This window comes from Salmo trutta, chromosome 18 (genome assembly GCF_901001165.1).
Source record: "Salmo trutta chromosome 18, fSalTru1.1, whole genome shotgun sequence".
NCBI classification, from domain to species: domain Eukaryota; kingdom Metazoa; phylum Chordata; class Actinopteri; order Salmoniformes; family Salmonidae; genus Salmo; species Salmo trutta.
Genome location: NC_042974.1, coordinates 18,640,160 through 18,661,596, shown reverse-complemented (window position 1 = coordinate 18,661,596; position 21,437 = coordinate 18,640,160). Strand labels below are relative to the sequence as shown.

The following is a 21,437-nucleotide window of genomic DNA, read 5'->3' as shown; positions in this document are numbered from 1 at the left end:
TCTTTACTACTGACTGGTTTAGACTGTCTATTACTACTGACTGGTTTGACTGTCTATTACACGACTGGTTGAGACTGGTCTATTACTACTGACTAGTTGAGACTGATCTACTACTACTGACTGGTTAAGACTGGTATACTACTACTGACTGGGTGAGACTGGTCTACTACTACTGACTGGTTGAGACTGGTCTACTACTACTGACTGGTTGAGACTGGTATAAAACTACTACTGACTGGTTGAGACTGATCCACTACTACTGACTGGTTGAGACTGGTCTACTACTACTGACTGGTTGAGACTGGTCTACTACTACTGACTGGTTGAGACTGGTCTATTACTACTGACTGGTTGAGACTGGTCTACTACTACTGACTGGTTGAGACTGGTCTATTACTACTGACTGGTTGAGACTGGTCTACTACTACTGACTGGTTGAGACTGGTCTACTACTACTGACTGGTTGAGACTGGTCTTTACTACTGACTGGTTGAGACTGGTCTACTACTACTGACTGGTTGAGACTGGTCTATTACTACTGACTGGTTGACACTGGTCTATTACTAATGACTGGTTGAGACTGGTCTTTACTACTGACTGGTTGAGACTGGTCTATTACTACTGACTGGTTGAGACTGGTCTATTACTACTGACTGGTTGAGACTGGTCTACTACTATTGACTGGTTAAGACTGGTCTATTACTACTGACTGGTTGAGACTGGTCTACTACTACTGACTGGTTAAGACTGGTATACTACTACTGACTGGGTGAGACTGGTCTACTACTACTGACTGGTTGAGACTGGTCTATTACTACTGACTAGTTGAGACTGATCTACTACTACTGACTGGTTAAGACTGGTATACTACTACTGACTGGGTGAGACTGGTCTACTACTACTGACTGGTTGAGACTGGTCTACTACTACTGACTGGTTGAGACTGGTATAAAACTACTACTGACTGGTTGAGACTGATCCACTACTACTGACTGGTTGAGACTGGTCTACTACTACTGACTGGTTGAGACTGGTCTACTACTACTGACTGGTTGAGACTGGTCTATTACTACTGACTGGTTGAGACTGGTCTACTACTACTGGTTGAGACTGGTCTATTACTACTGACTGGTTGAGACTGGTCTACTACTACTGACTGGTTGAGACTGGTCTACTACTACTGACTGGTTGAGACTGGTCTACTACTACTGACTGGTTGAGACTGGTATACTACTACTGACTGGTTGAGACTGGTCTACTACTACTGACTGGTTGAGACTGGTCTATTACTACTGACTGGTTGACACTGTCATTACTAATGACTGGTTGAGACTGGTCTTTACTACTGACTGGTTGAGACTGGTCTATTACTACTGACTGGTTGAGACTGGTCTACTACTACTGACTGGTTGAGACTGGTCTATTACTACTGACTGGTTGACACTGGTCTATTACTAATGACTGGTTGAGACTGGTCTTTACTACTGACTGGTTGAGACTGGTCTATTACTACTGACTGGTTGAGACTGGTCTTTTACTACTGACTGGTTGAGACTGGTCTACTACTATTGACTGGTTAAGACAGGTCTATTACTACTGACTGGTTGAGACTGGTCTACTACTACTGACTGGTTAAGACTGGTATACTACTACTGACTGGGTGAGACTGGTCTACTACTACTGACTGGTTGAGACTGGTCTATTACTACTGACTGGTTGAGACTGATCTACTACTACTGACTGGTTGAGACTGGTCTACTACTACTGACTGGTTGAGACTGGTGTATTACTACTGACTGGTTGAGACTGGTCTATTACTACTGACTGGTTAAGACTGGTATACTACTACTGACTGGGTGAGACTGGTCTACTACTACTGACTGGTTAAGACTGGTATACTACTACTGACTGGTTAAGACTGGTATACTACTACTGACTGGGTGAGACTGGTCTACTACTACTGACTGGTTAAGACTGGTATACTACTACTGACTGGTTGAGACTGGTCTATTACTACTGACTGGTTGAGACTGATCTACTACTACTGACTGGTTGAGACTGGTCTATTACTACTGACTGGTTGAGACTGATCTACTACTACTGACTGGTTGAGACTGGTCTATTACTACTGACTGGTTGAGACTGGTCTATTACTACTGACTGGTTGAGACTGATCTACTACTACTGACTGGTTGAGACTGGTCTATTACTACTGACTGGTTGAGACTGGTCTATTACTACTGACTGGTTGAGACTGATCTACTACTACTGACTGGTTGAGACTGGTCTATTACTACTGACTGGTTGAGACTGATCTACTACTACTGACTGGTTGAGACTGGTCTATTACTACTGACTGGTTGAGACTGGTCTACTACTACTGACTGGTTGAGACTGGTCTATTACTACTGACTGGTTGAGACTGGTCTACTACTACTGACTGGTTGAGACTGGTATATTACTACTGACTGGTTAAGACTGGTCTATTACTACTGACTGGTTGAGACTGGTCTACTACTACTGACTGGTTGAGACTGGTCTATTACTACTGACTGGTTAAGACTGGTCTATTACTACTGACTGGTTAAGACTGGTCTACTACTACTGACTGGTTGAGACTGGTCTATTACTACTGACTGGTTGAGACTGGTCAACTACTACTGACTGGTTCAGACTTGTCTACTACTACTGACTGGTTGAGACTGGTCTATAACTACTGACTGGTTGAGACTGGTCTATTACTACTGACTGGTTGAGACTGGTCTACTACTACTGACTGGTTGAGACTGGTATAAAACTACCACTGACTGGTTGAGACTGGTCTACTACTACTGACTGGTTGAGACTGGTCTATTACTACTGACTGGTTGAGACTGGTCTACTACTACTGACTGGTTGAGACTGGTCTATTACTACTGACTGGTTGAGACTGGTCTACTACTACTGACTGGTTGAGACTGGTCTACTACTACTGACTGGTTGAGACTGGTCTATAACTACTGACTGGTTGAGACTGGTCTACTACTACTGACTGGTTGAGACTGGTCTACTACTACTGACTGGTTGAGACTGGTATACTACTACTGACTGGTTGAGACTGGTCTACTACTACTGACTGGTTGAGACTGGTCTATTACTACTGACTGGTTGAGACTGGTCTTTACTACTGACTGGTTGAGACTGGTCTATTACTACTGACTGGTTGAGACTGGTCTATTACTACTGACTGGTTGAGACTGGTCTACTACTACTGACTGGTTGAGACTGGTCTACTACTACTGACTGGTTGAGACTGGTCTATAACTACTGACTGGTTGAGACTGGTCTATTACTACTGACTGGTTGAGACTGGTCTACTACTACTGACTGGTTGAGACTGGTCTACTACTACTGACTGGTTGACACTGGTCTATTACTACTGACTGGTTGAGACTGGTCTACTACTACTGACTGGTTGAGACTGGTCTACTACTACTGACTGGTTGAGACTGGTCTATTACTACTGACTGGTTGAGACTGGTCTATTACTACTGACTGGTTGAGACTGGTCTACTACTACTGACTGGTTGAGACTGGTCTATTACTACTGACTGGTTGGACTGGTCTACTACTACTTGAATGGTTGAGACTGGTCTATTACTACTGACTGGTTGAGACTGGTCTATTACTACTGACTGGTTGAGACTGGTCTACTACTATTGACTGGTTAAGACTGGTCTATTACTACTGACTGGTTGAGACTGGTCTACTACTATTGACTGGTTAAGACTGGTCTATTACTACTGACTGGTTGAGACTGGTCTACTACTACTGACTGGTTAAGACTGGTATACTACTACTGACTGGTTGAGACTGGTCTACTACTACTGACTGGTTGAGACTGGTCTATTACTACTGACTGGTTGACACTGGTCTATTACTAATGACTGGTTGAGACTGGTCTTTACTACTGACTGGTTGAGACTGGTCTACTACTACTGACTGGTTGAGACTGGTCTACTACTACTGACTGGTTGAGACTGGTCTATTACTACTGACTGGTTGACACTGGTCTATTACTAATGACTGGTTGAGACTGGTCTTTACTACTGACTGGTTGAGACTGGTCTATTACTACTGACTGGTTGAGACTGGTCTATTACTACTGACTGGTTGAGACTGGTCTACTACTATTGACTGGTTAAGACTGGTCTATTACTACTGACTGGTTGAGACTGGTCTACTACTACTGACTGGTTAAGACTGGTATACTACTACTGACTGGTTGAGACTGGTCTACTACTACTGACTGGTTGAGACTGGTCTATTACTACTGACTGGTTGAGACTGATCTACTACTACTGACTGGTTGAGACTGGTCTATTACTACTGACTGGTTGAGACTGATCTACTACTACTGACTGGTTGAGACTGGTCTATTACTACTGACTGGTTGAGACTGGTCTATTACTACTGACTGGTTACGACTGGTATACTACTACTGACTGGGTGAGACTGGTCTACTACTACTGACTGGTTAAGACTGGTATACTACTACTGACTGGTTGAGACTGGTCTATTACTACTGACTGGTTGAGACTGGTCTACTACTACTGACTGGTTGAGACTGGTCTATAACTACTGACTGGTTGAGACTGGTCTATTACTACTGACTGGTTGAGACTGGTCTACTACTACTGACTGGTTGAGACTGGTCTACTACTACTGACTGGTTGAGACTGGTCTATTACTACTGACTGGTTGAGACTGGTCTACTACTACTGACTGGTTGAGACTGGTCTACTACTACTGACTGGTTGAGACTGGTCTATTACTACTGACTGGTTGAGACTGGTCTACTACTACTGACTGGTTGAGACTGGTCTACTACTACTGACTGGTTGAGACTGGTCTATAACTACTGACTGGTTGAGACTGGTCTACTACTACTGACTGGTTGAGACTGGTCTACTACTACTGACTGGTTGAGACTGGTCTACTACTACTGACTGGTTGAGACTGGTCTATTACTACTGACTGGTTGAGACTGGTCTACTACTACTGACTGGTTGAGACTGGTCTATTACTACTGACTGGTTGAGACTGGTCTATTACTACTGACTGGTTGAGACTGGTCTATTACTACTGACTGGTTGAGACTGGTCTACTACTACTGACTGGTTAAAACTGGTCTATTACTACTGACTGGTTGAGACTGGTCTACTACTACTGAATGGTTGAGACTGGTCTATTACTACTGACTGGTTGAGACTGGTCTATTACTACTGACTGGTTGAGACTGGTCTACTACTATTGACTGGTTAAGACTGGTCTATTACTACTGACTGGTTGAGACTGGTCTACTACTATTGACTGGTTAAGACTGGTCTATTACTACTGACTGGTTGAGACTGGTCTACTACTACTGACTGGTTAAGACTGGTATACTGCTACTGACTGGTTGAGACTGGTCTACTACTACTGACTGGTTGAGACTGGTCTATTACTACTGACTGGTTAACACTGGTCTATTACTAATGACTGGTTGAGACTGGTCTTTACTACTGACTGGTTGAGACTGGTCTATTACTACTGACTGGTTGAGACTGGTCTACTACTACTGACTGGTTGAGACTGGTCTATTACTACTGACTGGTTGACACTGGTCTATTACTAATGACTGGTTGAGACTGGTCTTTACTACTGACTGGTTGAGACTGGTCTATTACTACTGACTGGTTGAGACTGGTCTATTACTACTGACTGGTTGAGACTGGTCTACTACTATTGACTGGTTAAGACTGGTCTATTACTACTGACTGGTTGAGACTGGTCTACTACTACTGACTGGTTAAGACTGGTATACTACTACTGACTGGTTGAGACTGGTCTACTACTACTGACTGGTTGAGACTGGTCTATTACTACTGACTGGTTGAGACTGATCTACTACTACTGACTGGTTGAGACTGGTCTATTACTACTGACTGGTTGAGACTGATCTACTACTACTGACTGGTTGAGACTGGTCTATTACTACTGACTGGTTGAGACTGGTCTATTACTACTGACTGGTTAAGACTGGTATACTACTACTGACTGGGTGAGACTGGTCTACTACTACTGACTGGTTAAGACTGGTATACTACTACTGACTGGTTGAGACTGGTCTATTACTACTGACTGGTTGAGACTGGTCTACTACTACTGACTGGTTGAGACTGGTCTATAACTACTGACTGGTTGAGACTGGTCTATTACTACTGACTGGTTGAGACTGGTCTACTACTACTGACTGGTTGAGACTGGTCTACTACTACTGACTGGTTGAGACTGGTCTATTACTACTGACTGGTTGAGACTGGTCTACTACTACTGACTGGTTGAGACTGGTCTACTACTACTGACTGGTTGAGACTGGTCTATTACTACTGACTGGTTGAGACTGGTCTACTACTACTGACTGGTTGAGACTGGTCTACTACTACTGACTGGTTGAGACTGGTCTATAACTACTGACTGGTTGAGACTGGTCTACTACTACTGACTGGTTGAGACTGGTCTACTACTACTGACTGGTTGAGACTGGTCTACTACTACTGACTGGTTGAGACTGGTCTATTACTACTGACTGGTTGAGACTGGTCTACTACTACTGACTGGTTGAGACTGGTCTATTACTACTGACTGGTTGAGACTGGTCTATTACTACTGACTGGTTGAGACTGGTCTACTACTACTGACTGGTTGAGACTGGTCTACTACTACTGACTGGTTGAGACTGGTCTATAACTACTGACTGGTTGAGACTGGTCTATTACTACTGACTTGTTGAGACTGGTCTACTACTACTGACTGGTTGAGACTGGTCTACTACTACTGACTGGTTGACACTGGTCTATTACTACTGACTGGTTGAGACTGGTCTACTACTACTGACTGGTTGAGACTGGTCTATTACTACTGACTGGTTGAGACTGGTCTATTACTACTGACTGGTTGAGACTGGTCTACTACTACTGACTGGTTAAGACTGGTCTATTACTACTGACTGGTTGAGACTGGTCTACTACTACTGACTGGTTGAGACTGGTCTATTACTACTGACTGGTTGAGACTGGTCTATTACTACTGACTGGTTGAGACTGGTCTACTACTATTGACTGGTTAAGACTGGTCTATTACTACTGACTGGTTGAGACTGGTCTACTACTATTGACTGGTTAAGACTGGTCTATTACTACTGACTGGTTGAGACTGGTCTACTACTACTGACTGGTTGAGACTGGTATACTACTACTGACTGGTTGAGACTGGTCTACTACTACTGACTGGTTGAGACTGGTCTATTACTACTGACTGGTTGACACTGGTCTATTACTAATGACTGGTTGAGACTGGTCTATTACTACTGACTGGTTGAGACTGGTCTATTACTACTGACTGGTTGAGACTGGTCTACTACTACTGACTGGTTAAGACTGGTCTACTACTACTGACTGGTTGAGACTGATCTACTACTACTGACTGGTTGAGACTGGTCTATTACTACTGACTGGTTAAGACTGGTCTACTACTACTGACTGGTTGAGACTGATCTACTACTACTGACTGGTTGAGACTGGTCTACTACTACTGACTGGTTGAGACTGGTCTATTACTACTGACTGGTTAAGACTGGTCTATTACTACTGACTGGTTAAGACTGGTATACTACTACTGACTGGTTGAGACTGGTATACTACTACTGACTGGTTAAGACTGGTCTATTACTACTGACTGGTTGAGACTGGTCTACTACTACTGACTGGTTAAGACTGGTATACTACTACTGACTGGTTGAGACTGGTCTATTACTACTGACTGGTTGAGACTGGTCTATTACTACTGACTGGTTGAGACTGGTCTACTACTACTGACTGGTTGAGACTGGTCTATTACTACTGACTGGTTGAGACTGGTCTACTACTACTGACTGGTTGAGACTGGTCTATTACTACTGACTGGTTGAGACTGGTCTACTACTACTGACTGGTTAAGACTGGTCTATTACTACTGACTGGTTGAGACTGGTCTACTACTACTGACTGGTTGAGACTGGTCTATTACTACTGACTTTTTGAGACTGGTCTACTACTGCTGACTGGTTGAGACTGGTCTATTACTACTGACTGGTTGAGACTGGTCTACTACTACTGACTGGTTGAGACTGGTCTATTACTACTGACTGGTTGAGACTGATCTACTACTACTGACTGGTTGAGACTGGTCTATTACTACTGACTGGTTGAGACTGGTCTATTACTACTGACTGGTTAAGACTGGTATACTACTACTGACTGGGTGAGACTGGTCTACTACTACTGACTGGTTAAGACTGGTATACTACTACTGACTGGTTGAGACTGGTCTATTACTACTGACTGGTTGAGACTGGTCTACTACTACTGACTGGTTGAGACTGGTCTATAACTACTGACTGGTTGAGACTGGTCTATTACTACTGACTGGTTGAGACTGGTCTACTACTACTGACTGGTTGAGACTGGTCTACTACTACTGACTGGTTGACACTGGTCTATTACTACTGACTGGTTGAGACTGGTCTACTACTACTGACTGGTTGAGACTGGTCTATTACTACTGACTGGTTGACACTGGTCTATTACTAATGACTGGTTGAGACTGGTCTTTACTACTGACTGGTTGAGACTGGTCTATTACTACTGACTGGTTGAGACTGGTCTATTACTACTGACTGGTTGAGACTGGTCTACTACTATTGACTGGTTAAGACTGGTCTATTACTACTGACTGGTTGAGACTGGTCTACTACTACTGACTGGTTAAGACTGGTATACTACTACTGACTGGTTGAGACTGGTCTACTACTACTGACTGGTTGAGACTGGTCTATTACTACTGACTGGTTGAGACTGATCTACTACTACTGACTGGTTGAGACTGGTCTATTACTACTGACTGGTTGAGACTGATCTACTACTACTGACTGGTTGAGACTGGTCTATTACTACTGACTGGTTGAGACTGGTCTATTACTACTGACTGGTTAAGACTGGTATACTACTACTGACTGGGTGAGACTGGTCTACTACTACTGACTGGTTAAGACTGGTATACTACTACTGACTGGTTGAGACTGGTCTATTACTACTGACTGGTTGAGACTGGTCTACTACTACTGACTGGTTGAGACTGGTCTATTACTACTGACTGGTTGAGACTGGTCTATTACTACTGACTGGTTGAGACTGGTCTACTACTACTGACTGGTTGAGACTGGTCTACTACTACTGACTGGTTGACACTGGTCTATTACTACTGACTGGTTGAGACTGGTCTACTACTACTGACTGGTTGAGACTGGTCTACTACTACTGACTGGTTGAGACTGGTCTATTACTACTGACTGGTTGAGACTGGTCTACTACTACTGACTGGTTGAGACTGGTCTACTACTACTGACTGGTTGAGACTGGTCTATAACTACTGACTGGTTGAGACTGGTCTACTACTACTGACTGATTGAGACTGGTCTACTACTACTGATTGGTTGAGACTGGTCTACTACTACTGACTGGTTGAGACTGGTCTATTACTACTGACTGGTTGAGACTGGTCTACTACTACTGACTGGTTGAGACTGGTCTATTACTACTGACTGGTTGAGACTGGTCTATTACTACTGACTGGTTGAGACTGGTCTACTACTACTGACTGGTTGAGACTGGTCTACTACTACTGACTGGTTGAGACTGGTCTATAACTACTGACTGGTTGAGACTGGTCTATTACTACTGACTTGTTGAGACTGGTCTACTACTACTGACTGGTTGAGACTGGTCTACTACTACGACTGGTTGACACTGGTCTATTACTACTGACTGGTTGAGACTGGTCTACTACTACTGACTGGTTGAGACTGGTCTATTACTACTGACTGGTTGAGACTGGTCTATTACTACTGACTGGTTGAGACTGGTCTACTACTACTGACTGGTTAAGACTGGTCTATTACTACTGACTGGTTGAGACTGGTCTACTACTACTGACTGGTTGAGACTGGTCTATTACTACTGACTGGTTGAGACTGGTCTATTACTACTGACTGGTTGAGACTGGTCTACTACTATTGACTGGTTAAGACTGGTCTATTACTACTGACTGGTTGAGACTGGTCTACTACTATTGACTGGTTAAGACTGGTCTATTACTACTGACTGGTTGAGACTGGTCTACTACTACTGACTGGTTAAGACTGGTATACTACTACTGACTGGTTGAGACTGGTCTACTACTACTGACTGGTTGAGACTGGTCTATTACTACTGACTGGTTGACACTGGTCTATTACTAATGACTGGTTGAGACTGGTCTATTACTACTGACTGGTTGAGACTGGTCTATTACTACTGACTGGTTGAGACTGGTCTACTACTACTGACTGGTTAAGACTGGTCTACTAGTACTGACTGGTTGAGACTGATCTACTACTACTGACTGGTTGAGACTGGTCTATTACTACTGACTGGTTAAGACTGGTCTACTACTACTGACTGGTTGAGACTGATCTACTTCTACTGACTGGTTGAGACTGGTCTACTACTACTGACTGGTTGAGACTGGTCTATTACTACTGACTGGTTAAGACTGGTCTATTACTACTGACTGGTTAAGACTGGTATACTACTACTGACTGGTTGAGACTGGTATACTACTACTGACTGGTTAAGACTGGTCTATTACTACTGACTGGTTGAGACTGGTCTACTACTACTGACTGGTTAAGACTGGTATACTACTACTGACTGGTTGAGACTGGTCTATTACTACTGACTGGTTGAGACTGGTCTATTACTACTGACTGGTTGAGACTGGTCTACTACTACTGACTGGTTGAGACTGGTCTATTACTACTGACTGGTTGAGACTGGTCTACTACTACTGACTGGTTGAGACTGGTCTATTACTACTGACTGGTTGAGACTGGTCTACTACTACTGACTGGTTAAGACTGGTCTATTACTACTGACTGGTTGAGACTGGTCTACTACTACTGACTGGTTGAGACTGGTCTATTACTACTGACTTTTTGAGACTGGTCTACTACTGCTGACTGGTTGAGACTGGTCTATTACTACTGACTGGTTGAGACTGGTCTACTACTACTGACTGGTTGAGACTGGTCTATTACTACTGACTGGTTGAGACTGGTCTACTACTACTGACTGGTTGAGACTGGTCTATTACTACTGACTGGTTGAGACTGGTCTATTACTACTGACTGGTTGAGACTGGTCTACTACTACTGACTGGTTAAGACTGGTCTACTACTACTGACTGGTTGAGACTGGTCTACTACTACTGACTGGTTGAGACTGTTCTACTTCTACTGACTGGTTGAGACTTGTCTACTACTACTGACTGGTTGAGACTGGTTTATTACTACTGACTGGTTAAGACTGGTCTATTACTACTGACTGGTTAAGACTGGTCTACTACTACTGACTGGTTGAGACTGGTATACTACCACTGACTGGTTGAGACTGGTCTATTACTACTGACTGGTTGAGACTGGTCTACTACTACTGACTGGTTGAGACTGGTATACTACTACTGACTGGTTAAGACTGGTCTATTACTACTGACTGGTTGAGACTGGACTACTACTACTGACTGGTTGAGACTGGTCTATTACTACTGACTGGTTGAGACTGGTCTACTACTACTGACTGGTTGAGACTGGTCTACTACTACTGACTGGTTAAGACTGGTCTACTACTACTGACTGGTTGAGACTGGTCTATTACTACTGACTGGTTGAGACTGGTCTATTACTACTGACTGGTTGAGACTGATCTACTACTACTGAGTGGTTGAGACTGGTCTATTACTACTGACTGGTTGAGACTGGTCTACTACTACTGACTGGTTAAGACTGGTCTACTACTACTGACTGGTTGAGACTGATCTACTACTACTGACTGGTTGAGACTGGTCTACTACTACTGACTGGTTAAGACTGGTCTACTACTACTGACTGGTTGAGACTGATCTACTTCTACTGACTGGTTGAGACTGGTCTACTACTACTGACTGGTTGAGACTGGTCTATTACTACTGACTGGTTAAGACTGGTCTATTACTACTGACTGGTTAAGACTGGTCTACTACTACTGACTGGTTGAGACTGGTATACTACTACTGACTGGTTGAGACTGGTCTATTACTACTGACTGGTTGAGACTGGTCTACTACTATTGCTTTTATATATTGTTATTCTCATTAATATTGTTGTTGTAGTTTCTATTAATGGTAATCCCATTTCCACTACTACTATTTTTATTGCTGTTGGTCTCACTATTTGGTTATATGTACAATACCAGTCAAAAGTTTGGACACACCTACTCCTTCAAGGGATTGTCTTTATCTTTACTATTTTCTACATTGTAAAATAATAGTGAAGACATCATAACTATCAAATAACACATGGAATCATGTAGTAAGCAAAAAAGTGTTACACAAATCAAAAATACTTTATATTTGCGATGTGTCAAAGTAAACACCCTTTGCCTTGATGACAGCTTTGCACACACTTGGCATTCTCTCAACAAGCTTCATGAGGTAGTCACCTGGAATGCAGGTATGGTTTGTTAAAAGTTCATTTGTGGAATTTCTTTCCTTCTTAATACGTTTGAGCCAACCGGTTGTGTTGTGACAAGGTAGGGGTGGTATAAAGAAGATAGCTCTATTTGGTAAAAGACCAAGTCCATATTATGGCAAGAACAGCTCAAATAAACAAAGAGAAACGACATTCCATCATTACTTTAAGACATGAAGGTCAGTCATTCTGGAAAATCTTAAGAACTTTGAAAGTTTCTTCAAGTTCAGTCGCAAAAACCATCAAACGCTATGATGAAACTGGCTCACATGAGGACTGCCACAGGAAAGGAATACCCAGAGTTACCTCTGCTGCAGAGAATAAGTTAATTAGGGTTACCAGCCTCAGAAATTGAAGCCCAAATAAATGCTTCACAGCGTTCAAGTAACAGACACATCTCAACATCAACTGTTCAGAGGAGACTGTGTGAATCAGGCCTTAATGTTTGAATTGCTGCAAAGAAACCACTACTAAAGGACACCAATAAGAAGCAGAGACTTGCTTGGGCCAAGAAACATGAGCAATAAACATTAGACCGGTGGAAATCTGTGCTTTGGTCTGATGAGTCCAAATTTGAGATTTTTGGTTCAAGGCTGGTTTCGGATGATCTCCAGGCTGTGTAAGGGCTATTTGACCAAGAAGAAGAGTGATGGAGTGCTGCATCACATGACCTGGCCTCCACAATCACCCGACCTCAACCCAATTGAGATGATTTGGGATGAGTTGGACAGCAGAGTGAAGGAAAGGCAGCCAACAAGTGCTCAGCATATGTGGGAACTCCTTCAAGACTGTTGAAAAAGCATTCCAGGTGAAGCTGGTTGAGAGAATACCAAGAGTGTGCAAAGCTGTCATCAAGGCAAAAAAGTGGTTACTTTTTGTATTACTGCATGATTTCATATGTGTTATATCATAGTTTAGATGTCTTCATTATTATTCTACAATGTAGAAAATAGTAAAAATAAAGAAAAACCCTTGAATGAGTAGGTGTATCCAAACTTTTAACTGGTACCGTATACTTTGACAAGTAATTTAACTTGCCATGTCAATAAAGTCTATTGAACTGAATTGAATTGAGAGAGAGTGAGAGAGAAGAGAGAGAGAGACAGAGTGACTGATAGAGAGAGACAGAGAGACAGATAGAGAGAGAGACAGAGAGAAAGACGAGAGAGAGAGACGAGAGAGAGAGAGAGAGAGAGAGAGAGAGCGCCATAGGATTGATACAGAGCAGCACTACTGGATTCCTGCTCTGATCTGCACCTGCTCGGTGCCATTCTATTCCGAACCCAGTTTACTGGTAGAAGGAGTCCGTCGCCAGATCGGTACCCAGACGCTCTGCTCCTCTCTCTCAAATGTTTATGCATTTGCATTTGTGTTCAGAGTAGAAGCTGATGTGAAGCCTTTGATGTTGCAGCCTCTGTCTCTGATGCACCATGTGGCAACACGCAAACAGATTGAGGAGAGAGAGTTGGTGGGGTGTTACGGAGCGGTGTGTGTGTGTGAGTGCGCAAGTGTTTGCGTGCATGTGTTAGCGCGTGTGTGTGTGGCGGCAGGTAACCTAGCAGTTAAGAGCGTTGGGGCAGTAACTGAAAGTTTGCTGGTTTGAATCCCCGAACCGACAATGTGAAAAAATCTGACGATGTGCCCATGAACAAGGCAGTTAACACTGATTCCTCTGAATAAGAGTGTCTGCTAAATGTCTCAAATGTAAGTGTGTGTGTGTCGGTTCACTATGTTGTCTAGGGAATAGTGCAGAGGATATGTCTGCCAGTCCAGCTGGATAGAGATTGGGGTCTAACTTTGCCGTCAAGACAGTTCTGATGGCCATGCTTTGTTAAATGAAAGGTATGAAGACGGGGGAGTGAACATAAGCCTCATATTCCTCCTGCCCCTCCTGTCTCTAGATGAGAAACCAAGGGGATAGATCATATCAGACATGAGTTGACAGACTCAAACAACAAATAGATTTAAATCCCAAACACATCACCACAGGTTTTGACTTTTCAAACAAACGTAATTTCGTGTTTCTGTTCAAATTCAATATTAGTGTACCGCAGAGAGGAAATCTGGATGGATTTTGATTGCATATTTCAGCAACAATGCATGAGGGGGTGTGGTATATGGTATAAGGGCTGTATCCAGGCACTCCATGTTGCATTGTGTGCCTAAGAACAGTCCTTAGACATGCTATATTGGCCATATACAACAAACACCCCCTGAGGTGCCTTATTGCTATAATGAACTGGTTACCAATGTAATTAGAGCAGTAAAAAGTACTTTTTTGTCATACCCGTTGCATGCGGTCAGATATACCACAGATTTCAGTCAATTAGCATTCAGGGCTCGAACCACCTGGTTTAAAATGTCAGTATGCTTCTCTCCTGATTTGAGGTGTGTCTCGCTTGACTTAATATGAGTAGACTGAAGGAGTTTGTAATGACAGCCTATGAATAGCTTCTCCCCCTTTCCCTGTTCCTTTTCCTCCTTCTCCCCCTTCACTCCTCCTTCTTCCCCTTCCCTCCTCCTCCTCCTTCTTCCCCTTCCCTGTTCCTATTCCCCCTTTCTCCCCCCCTTCCCTCCTCCTATTCCTCCTTCTCCACCCTTCACTCCTCCTCCTTCCCTCCTCCTTCTCCTTCTCCCCCCTTCCCTGTTCCTATTCCTCCTCCTCCTTCTCCCCCCTGGGATCATCCACAGGCTTAACCCAGCTCTCCACACTGACACTGAGGCCACACACCACGGGAGGGTGAATATGATTAACCAATTACGATAACAAAAGTAATTACATTTAAAACCCAGCTAGCTATAACAATGATGAAAAGGATTAGGACTAAAGGACCAAGACTCTCAGAGGAAGTATATTATCATTACAATATGGCCAACCTGGATACAAATAAGGTTAAATAAAATACATTTAGTTTTCATTTAACCTTTATTCATCCAGATTGTCCTCCTGAGGCACTGTACGAATAGCCTATTGAACCTATACAATACATCACCATGAGAAGCATTTCTGGCTGTTATAAAGCAGTCTACTTACTTCATAGGTTTGAACAGAGCCTGTCCGTAGTTCTGGAACGTCATGATGAGTTTTAGTTGGGTGCCTCCAGACTTCATGGCTGTTGGAGATACACGAAGACAAACAACTCAAATCATCATTGACAGCAATTACACAGTATGGCAGAATCATTCAAACTGGATGACATTGTAGAGTACAAGGAAATCATCAGATATGATCTAATCAATTACACAGTATAGGAGAATCATTCTCACTGGATGACATTGTAGAGTACACGGAAATCATCAGAGATGATATAATCAATTACGCAATGGATTTCCCTCTCCAGAGGATGGTCAACCTCTCCCACTGATTCAGTTCAGACTGTGTGACTGTGTACTCAGAGTGAGTGACAGATGATGTCACAGTGTTTGTTTGATCAGGAAGGAGACTGGGAGGTGAAGGACAGAGAGTGTTCTTTCTTCCAACTCTCTCGTTCACTCGCACTAGAACCTAGAACATAATAAGCCATTCTACAGGGACTCCTGAGACAGCTGTTCAGAGGACAGAAGATGGAATCCTCAAATCCAAAAAGGGACAAAATTCAAGTCAATTTCTTGGCCGTAAAACAAATTGGCCCCAAAAAAGAGGCACCAAGTCTTTGAAAAATACCATAATAGCTTTGAGAAAATATTGTTTCATGTAAAATATATTTTGACATGGGCTGTGCAAAGGCGAGAAGAGGGTGAACCGTTCAAGAGGAAAATGTCAACGTTTCAGTCTCTAGACTGTTGTCATACCCACTCTATAGGGAAGATGCCCTGATGTAACAGACCCAAAGGCTTTAGGCTCTATGTTCTACGTGTCCTAGTGTGAGTTACACATGACCAAATATGTCACCTATCAACTAGAAAATGGAATTTGTCATACATTATCAATATACAGTATATAATATCCATTGATCCTTTGAATTGTATTCTTTCTGTGAATGAGTGAAGTAGATGTGACTGTAGCTAGGCATGCTATATAAAGAAAAACCCAAACTACCAACTGCTGGCTTCTGTAGTCTCAATTGGTATTGACATCCTGGCCTCTCAGTAGTCATACAGCTGTGTAATTACATGGGCTGGAGGGAGCAGCATGTAGCTGGCCATACTGCCAGACCAAGCTGCATCCATCCTGCATGGATTTGGAGAGAGAACCTGGTCGCAGATCTGTTTCTGTGTTTCGTTTAGCCAACTCCTCTGACTACTGTTGTTGTGCCATACAGAGGAGAAACTAGCCTGGTCCCATCTCTATGTGCCTTCGCCAAGTTATCTGTGTCAATGATAGTCAGAGAAGTTGGCTAAACAAACCACTAACAGATCTGGAACCAGGCTAGTTTCTCAACTTCTATGGCATGAGAGTTGGCTGAACGAAGCAAAAACAGATCTGGGACCAGGCTATAGAGAAGCTACCTTCTCTCCTCTGACTTACCAACACTGGTGATTCTCTGTGAGACCAAGTCCCTGAGGAGGGCATCGATGACTGGGTTGTGTCTGGAGAAGAGCTCATATCGATTAATCCCTATGTGGAAGCGGAGCCAGTTGGGGTAGGAGTCAACCATCAGCTCCCCTCCTGTCGGAGAGTACTCCTCCACATTCCGCTCAGCATGCCTGGGGGGGGGGGGATTATTACAACAGGGGGATGACATGATTATGCATTTTGTGTAACCCCTGAATCACCCTCCTTTTTAGTGCTTCAGCTGGTTTAGCGTTTAGTGTGTTGAGGTGACATGTTTTACTAAGGGACTTGAATTTGCAAGAGGGACATTTGATAATATGGTTCCGTAGCCTATAACCCTTTGTGTAATAACACCTTTATTCATATAGTAACAAGTTTAAAATTGTAATTAACATATCATTTCTGTAGGTGTATTGTTTGTTTAATTTATGTTAATGAATTATGTTGAATTTGAGGAGGATAATAATCACTTTCAGATTGTGGTGATAGTCTATGAATATTTATAAAAATATAGGTTACCATTCCTGATTCTCTGTAGCGCCTTTGGTGTCAAATCTGATGTCTGTGTTGACGTTGAACAATGTGTCCTCGTCGGTCAGAGATGGTAAGGCTCTCTTAAATAATGGGTGGTCAAACAGCGCCCGCAACCTTGAACCTTTGACAGGTACGTTTTTGTTGAGCACAGTGTCCTGTATAAACCGTCTATGTTTGTCACCATTTTGCGCATAATGTTCAGGCCGTATAAAGGCTTCCGTTTTGTCCCCCGCTTTGGGGATCTTCTCCGGAGAATGGGAAGAGATGTTAGAGTTTGGCTCATTGCTGAAGTCCTGGAGGATTCTCAGAGTGTGTTTGTTAGGCCAGCCCGACTCCACTCCCGACCTGGCTCGGTGTTTAGCCCAGTTCTGAGGGTCCTCGCTCGGCGTGTGTGAGCAGGAGCAGCCGATGTTGCTGCGCCTCTCCAGCTTTGGTAACAAGTCTATCAAGATGTGCATCGAGCAGGCGATTAGAAACACCATTAGAATCAAAACCCGGAATTTACGGAAGAGTAGCATCTTCATAGTCCCCTGTTTGAGCTGTTGTGAGTATTTACTGCAAATGATGAACACGCATATGAACAGACTCACTACATCACTGATTATGTTTATTACGCTGGATGCCAATTTAATTAAATACACGTTGAACACGAAACCATCTTCACTTATAGCCGTCTTGAGTAGACTGAAGTTGTCAGTGTTCAACTTTTGTATTCCCAACAACAAAGAAGGCTCCTTTTGTGATTCAGAACGAGAGGATTCTCCGCATGCGCCCAGGTAAAACAGGTCGATTCGGTTCAGACCAACGGTCAAGTTGGGCAACCGGCATTATCTCAACTGCTTCCTGCTCTATAGCTCCGAGTCCGACCTCAAGGCTTTATACACAACATAAGGTATAAAGAAAGTGCAAGGGGACCGAAAAAAAGCTCAAAAACAGTAGATAAATGATCCATCAGAGGTGTGTGTTCGCGGGGTCTGCTGGCGCACATCGGTCCGGCCGTTGAGCGTGAACTCTGCGGTGTGAGAAACGAGGCTATCGTGGATCCGCTGGGCACGGGCAACGCATTGGTCCAGTCCAGGATAGGAAAAGCGCAGAGAGCGCTATTCACCAATGTCAAAATATAATGAAAAAAATAAGACTATTTGAGATTCCTCCTTTGCCACGATAAACGGTGAACCAACGTTGAAAAGCGCCGCAGGTAAAAAAAAAAAGTGTAGGCTAAGTGAATTAGTTCACCTATAGCCTACTGCCCAGTAAGCTACCCAGGATGAAATATATGTCAATGATCACACAACAAATCCGGAATAACGACAGGCAAAACAAAACAACCAAAACAACCAAATCAAATAAATAATTCGGACAGGTGCCGATTCGCTTTCTCTCTCGAATATGTGGCTTTTGCGCGAGGAAAAAGAGAACCGCTGTCTGTCCAGTGTGAGATCGAGGGTGGGTGTGTTAAATATGATGATGAAGCGCGTCTAGATCCAGCCTTGCGGTGCGTCACCGTGCACAGATTGGCTGAGTCTCTCGTTCAGTCATAGAGAGAGGATGAGGACAGCAAACCCTGAGGCTCAAGTTCCTGGCCTGCCTGTGTCTGTCTTGTTGAAAATATCACCCCTGCACATCCAGGATGTGCAAGAAGAGGGCGTCTCATCCAAGTGGCGAAAATCCGCTGTGGCACAATATTGTATGAATACTATACATTCAATTATTTATGTCTACTGATTAGTGAAGCGCATCTGCTTGCATCACGGAGGCTTCCTTATGGAGACATGGCAGTGTCAGTCCAGGGGTTCCATTCAGTCAAATCAGAACTGCATTATCTGTACAACACACAGGAGGCTGGTGAGGGGAGGACGGCTCATAATAAAGGCTGGAATGGAGTGAATTAATGGAATTCCGTTCCAGGCGTTACTATGAGCCCGTCCTTCCCAATTCAGGTGCCACCAACCTCTTGTGGTACAGCAGCATCATCAACATGTATAAAACAAATGTATGTGGCCAAAAACAACTACAGGATTACCAGGCAGTATGGAAATGTACAGAAACAACAGATGCCTGCAGCTAATATTTACATCGCCTACCTTCACTTCCCAATCAACAGACCAATGGTAGTCTTTATGACTAATTGACTGGCCATAAAGCTACTGAATGGGTGGTTGGACCATGTCTGTATTATCCTTGTATGACCGATCATGTCCATCATGAACACCTAATGAGCTGACATTATAGCTACAGTAAAAGCAGCATGGCTTAACAATATGACTAGAGACAGACAGTGGGGTCTGTGCCACGCCACACCACAATGGTATAGGGATGCTTTTAGACTGTATAGGGATTTACATAAAACAGTACATTAACCGTGAAGACTAATTAAGTATCTGTAAAGGCAAAATTACATGGGAACATAATGATAATTGTCAATCCGGACACTAAATTGGAAGTGTGTGTGTGTGTGTGTGCCTGCCTGCCTGCCTGTGTGTATGATTGCGGTCGTGCGTGTGTGTGTGTACTAAAGTGAGTGAGTGAGAAATTATGGGTTTATTTCAGTCCTACCAGAAGGAGCCTTTCCAAGAAGCAAGTAACAGTCTAGTGACTCACTCACCTAACACAACGGACCACTACAGTCTTGCCTATTGTGTGAGACAGAGGAGGAGGAACATAGCCCCACTTACTTAATAGATTAGAGATTAGTTCACCAAATTGCTATGTTGGCTTCCTGCAGGGATAACATGGGGTGACACATTGACTTTTGAAGCCATGAAGAAACTCAATAAAATAGCAGGTAACTAATGACATTGATTCAGACTACAGATCTAGGATCTTAATTTGATCAGTCTTTTGTTCTTGAGAAGTTTCCTGCACAACAGGACATGCAAACTTGTACTGTATTCAAGTTTTAAAAAGGCTTCTAAAAGTTTGTTTTTTCCACTTTAAAATGTCAGACCTGATTTACCCTAACAAAAAATGTATCAACCCCTACACAAAATCTCCATTAATTATAATCCACATAATAATTTACATTTCCTGTTACTGCAGGATTATTTTCCTGCTGTAGCAAACTGGCTCTAAATAAGATCCTACATCTGTACTTAGAGACAATGCTTTGCTTGTTACCCATCATCCACTATGATCATCTACAATGACTGCCTTAGCTTCCTCTCTCTTGCCTATAGGGTGAAATAGCCAGAGCCATATGTCTATTGATGTCAGTCAGATAGGCATGATGATGATAGCATGCACTCAATGGGTCAGTGAATCTTTAAAAAAAAAACTGGTCTCAATGACAGGCTGCGTTGCGCAATTTATTCAACCTTTCAATATGAATCAAGTTCACCTTTGTATTCTTGCTGTTTTACTGACCACTGCCCTGTAAGGGGAAGACAACATTTTACAGGTGGACCAAAACCATTTGCCAACTGTACCAGTAGAGACTGCAATGAGATGAGAAGAAACAATACATTTAATAATTGATTTGTTTCTAAATTAATTAATCGAAACAAATAGACATTTCCTCTCATTGTCTCATTGGCTACAACATATCACCTAGAATGCCCTTTACGTGACAAAGTGCTCTGTGTTATCTCTGGCTGACACAGACCAAGCAGTGATATGTTTCTTGATATGGAACACCCGTCGTCATCGTCCCCCCGTCCTGTCCCCCCGTCCCCCGTCCCGTCCCCCCGTCCCCAACCCCCCCACTCTTAAATGAAAACAATAACAGGGCCCTTGTTGCCCATCTTCCCA

The 21,437-nt window shown here is 43.2% G+C and overlaps 1 protein-coding gene across 1 annotated transcript in view; it reads right to left on the bottom strand.

The window, feature by feature from the left end:
• LOC115152931 (extracellular serine/threonine protein kinase FAM20C-like) overlaps nt 1-19,153 on the bottom strand; it is a 182,807-nt gene extending 163,654 nt beyond the window's left edge. The window contains exons 1-3 of the mRNA XM_029697865.1: nt 17,676-19,153; nt 17,130-17,308; nt 15,696-15,774 (exon numbers count right to left, since the gene is read on the bottom strand). Of these exons, the coding sequence (XP_029553725.1) occupies nt 15,696-15,774; nt 17,130-17,308; nt 17,676-18,214 (797 nt within the window). The 5' untranslated portion in view covers nt 18,215-19,153. The remainder of the gene's footprint in view (nt 1-15,695; nt 15,775-17,129; nt 17,309-17,675) is intronic.
• Nucleotides 19,154-21,437: the final 2,284 nt, after the last annotated feature.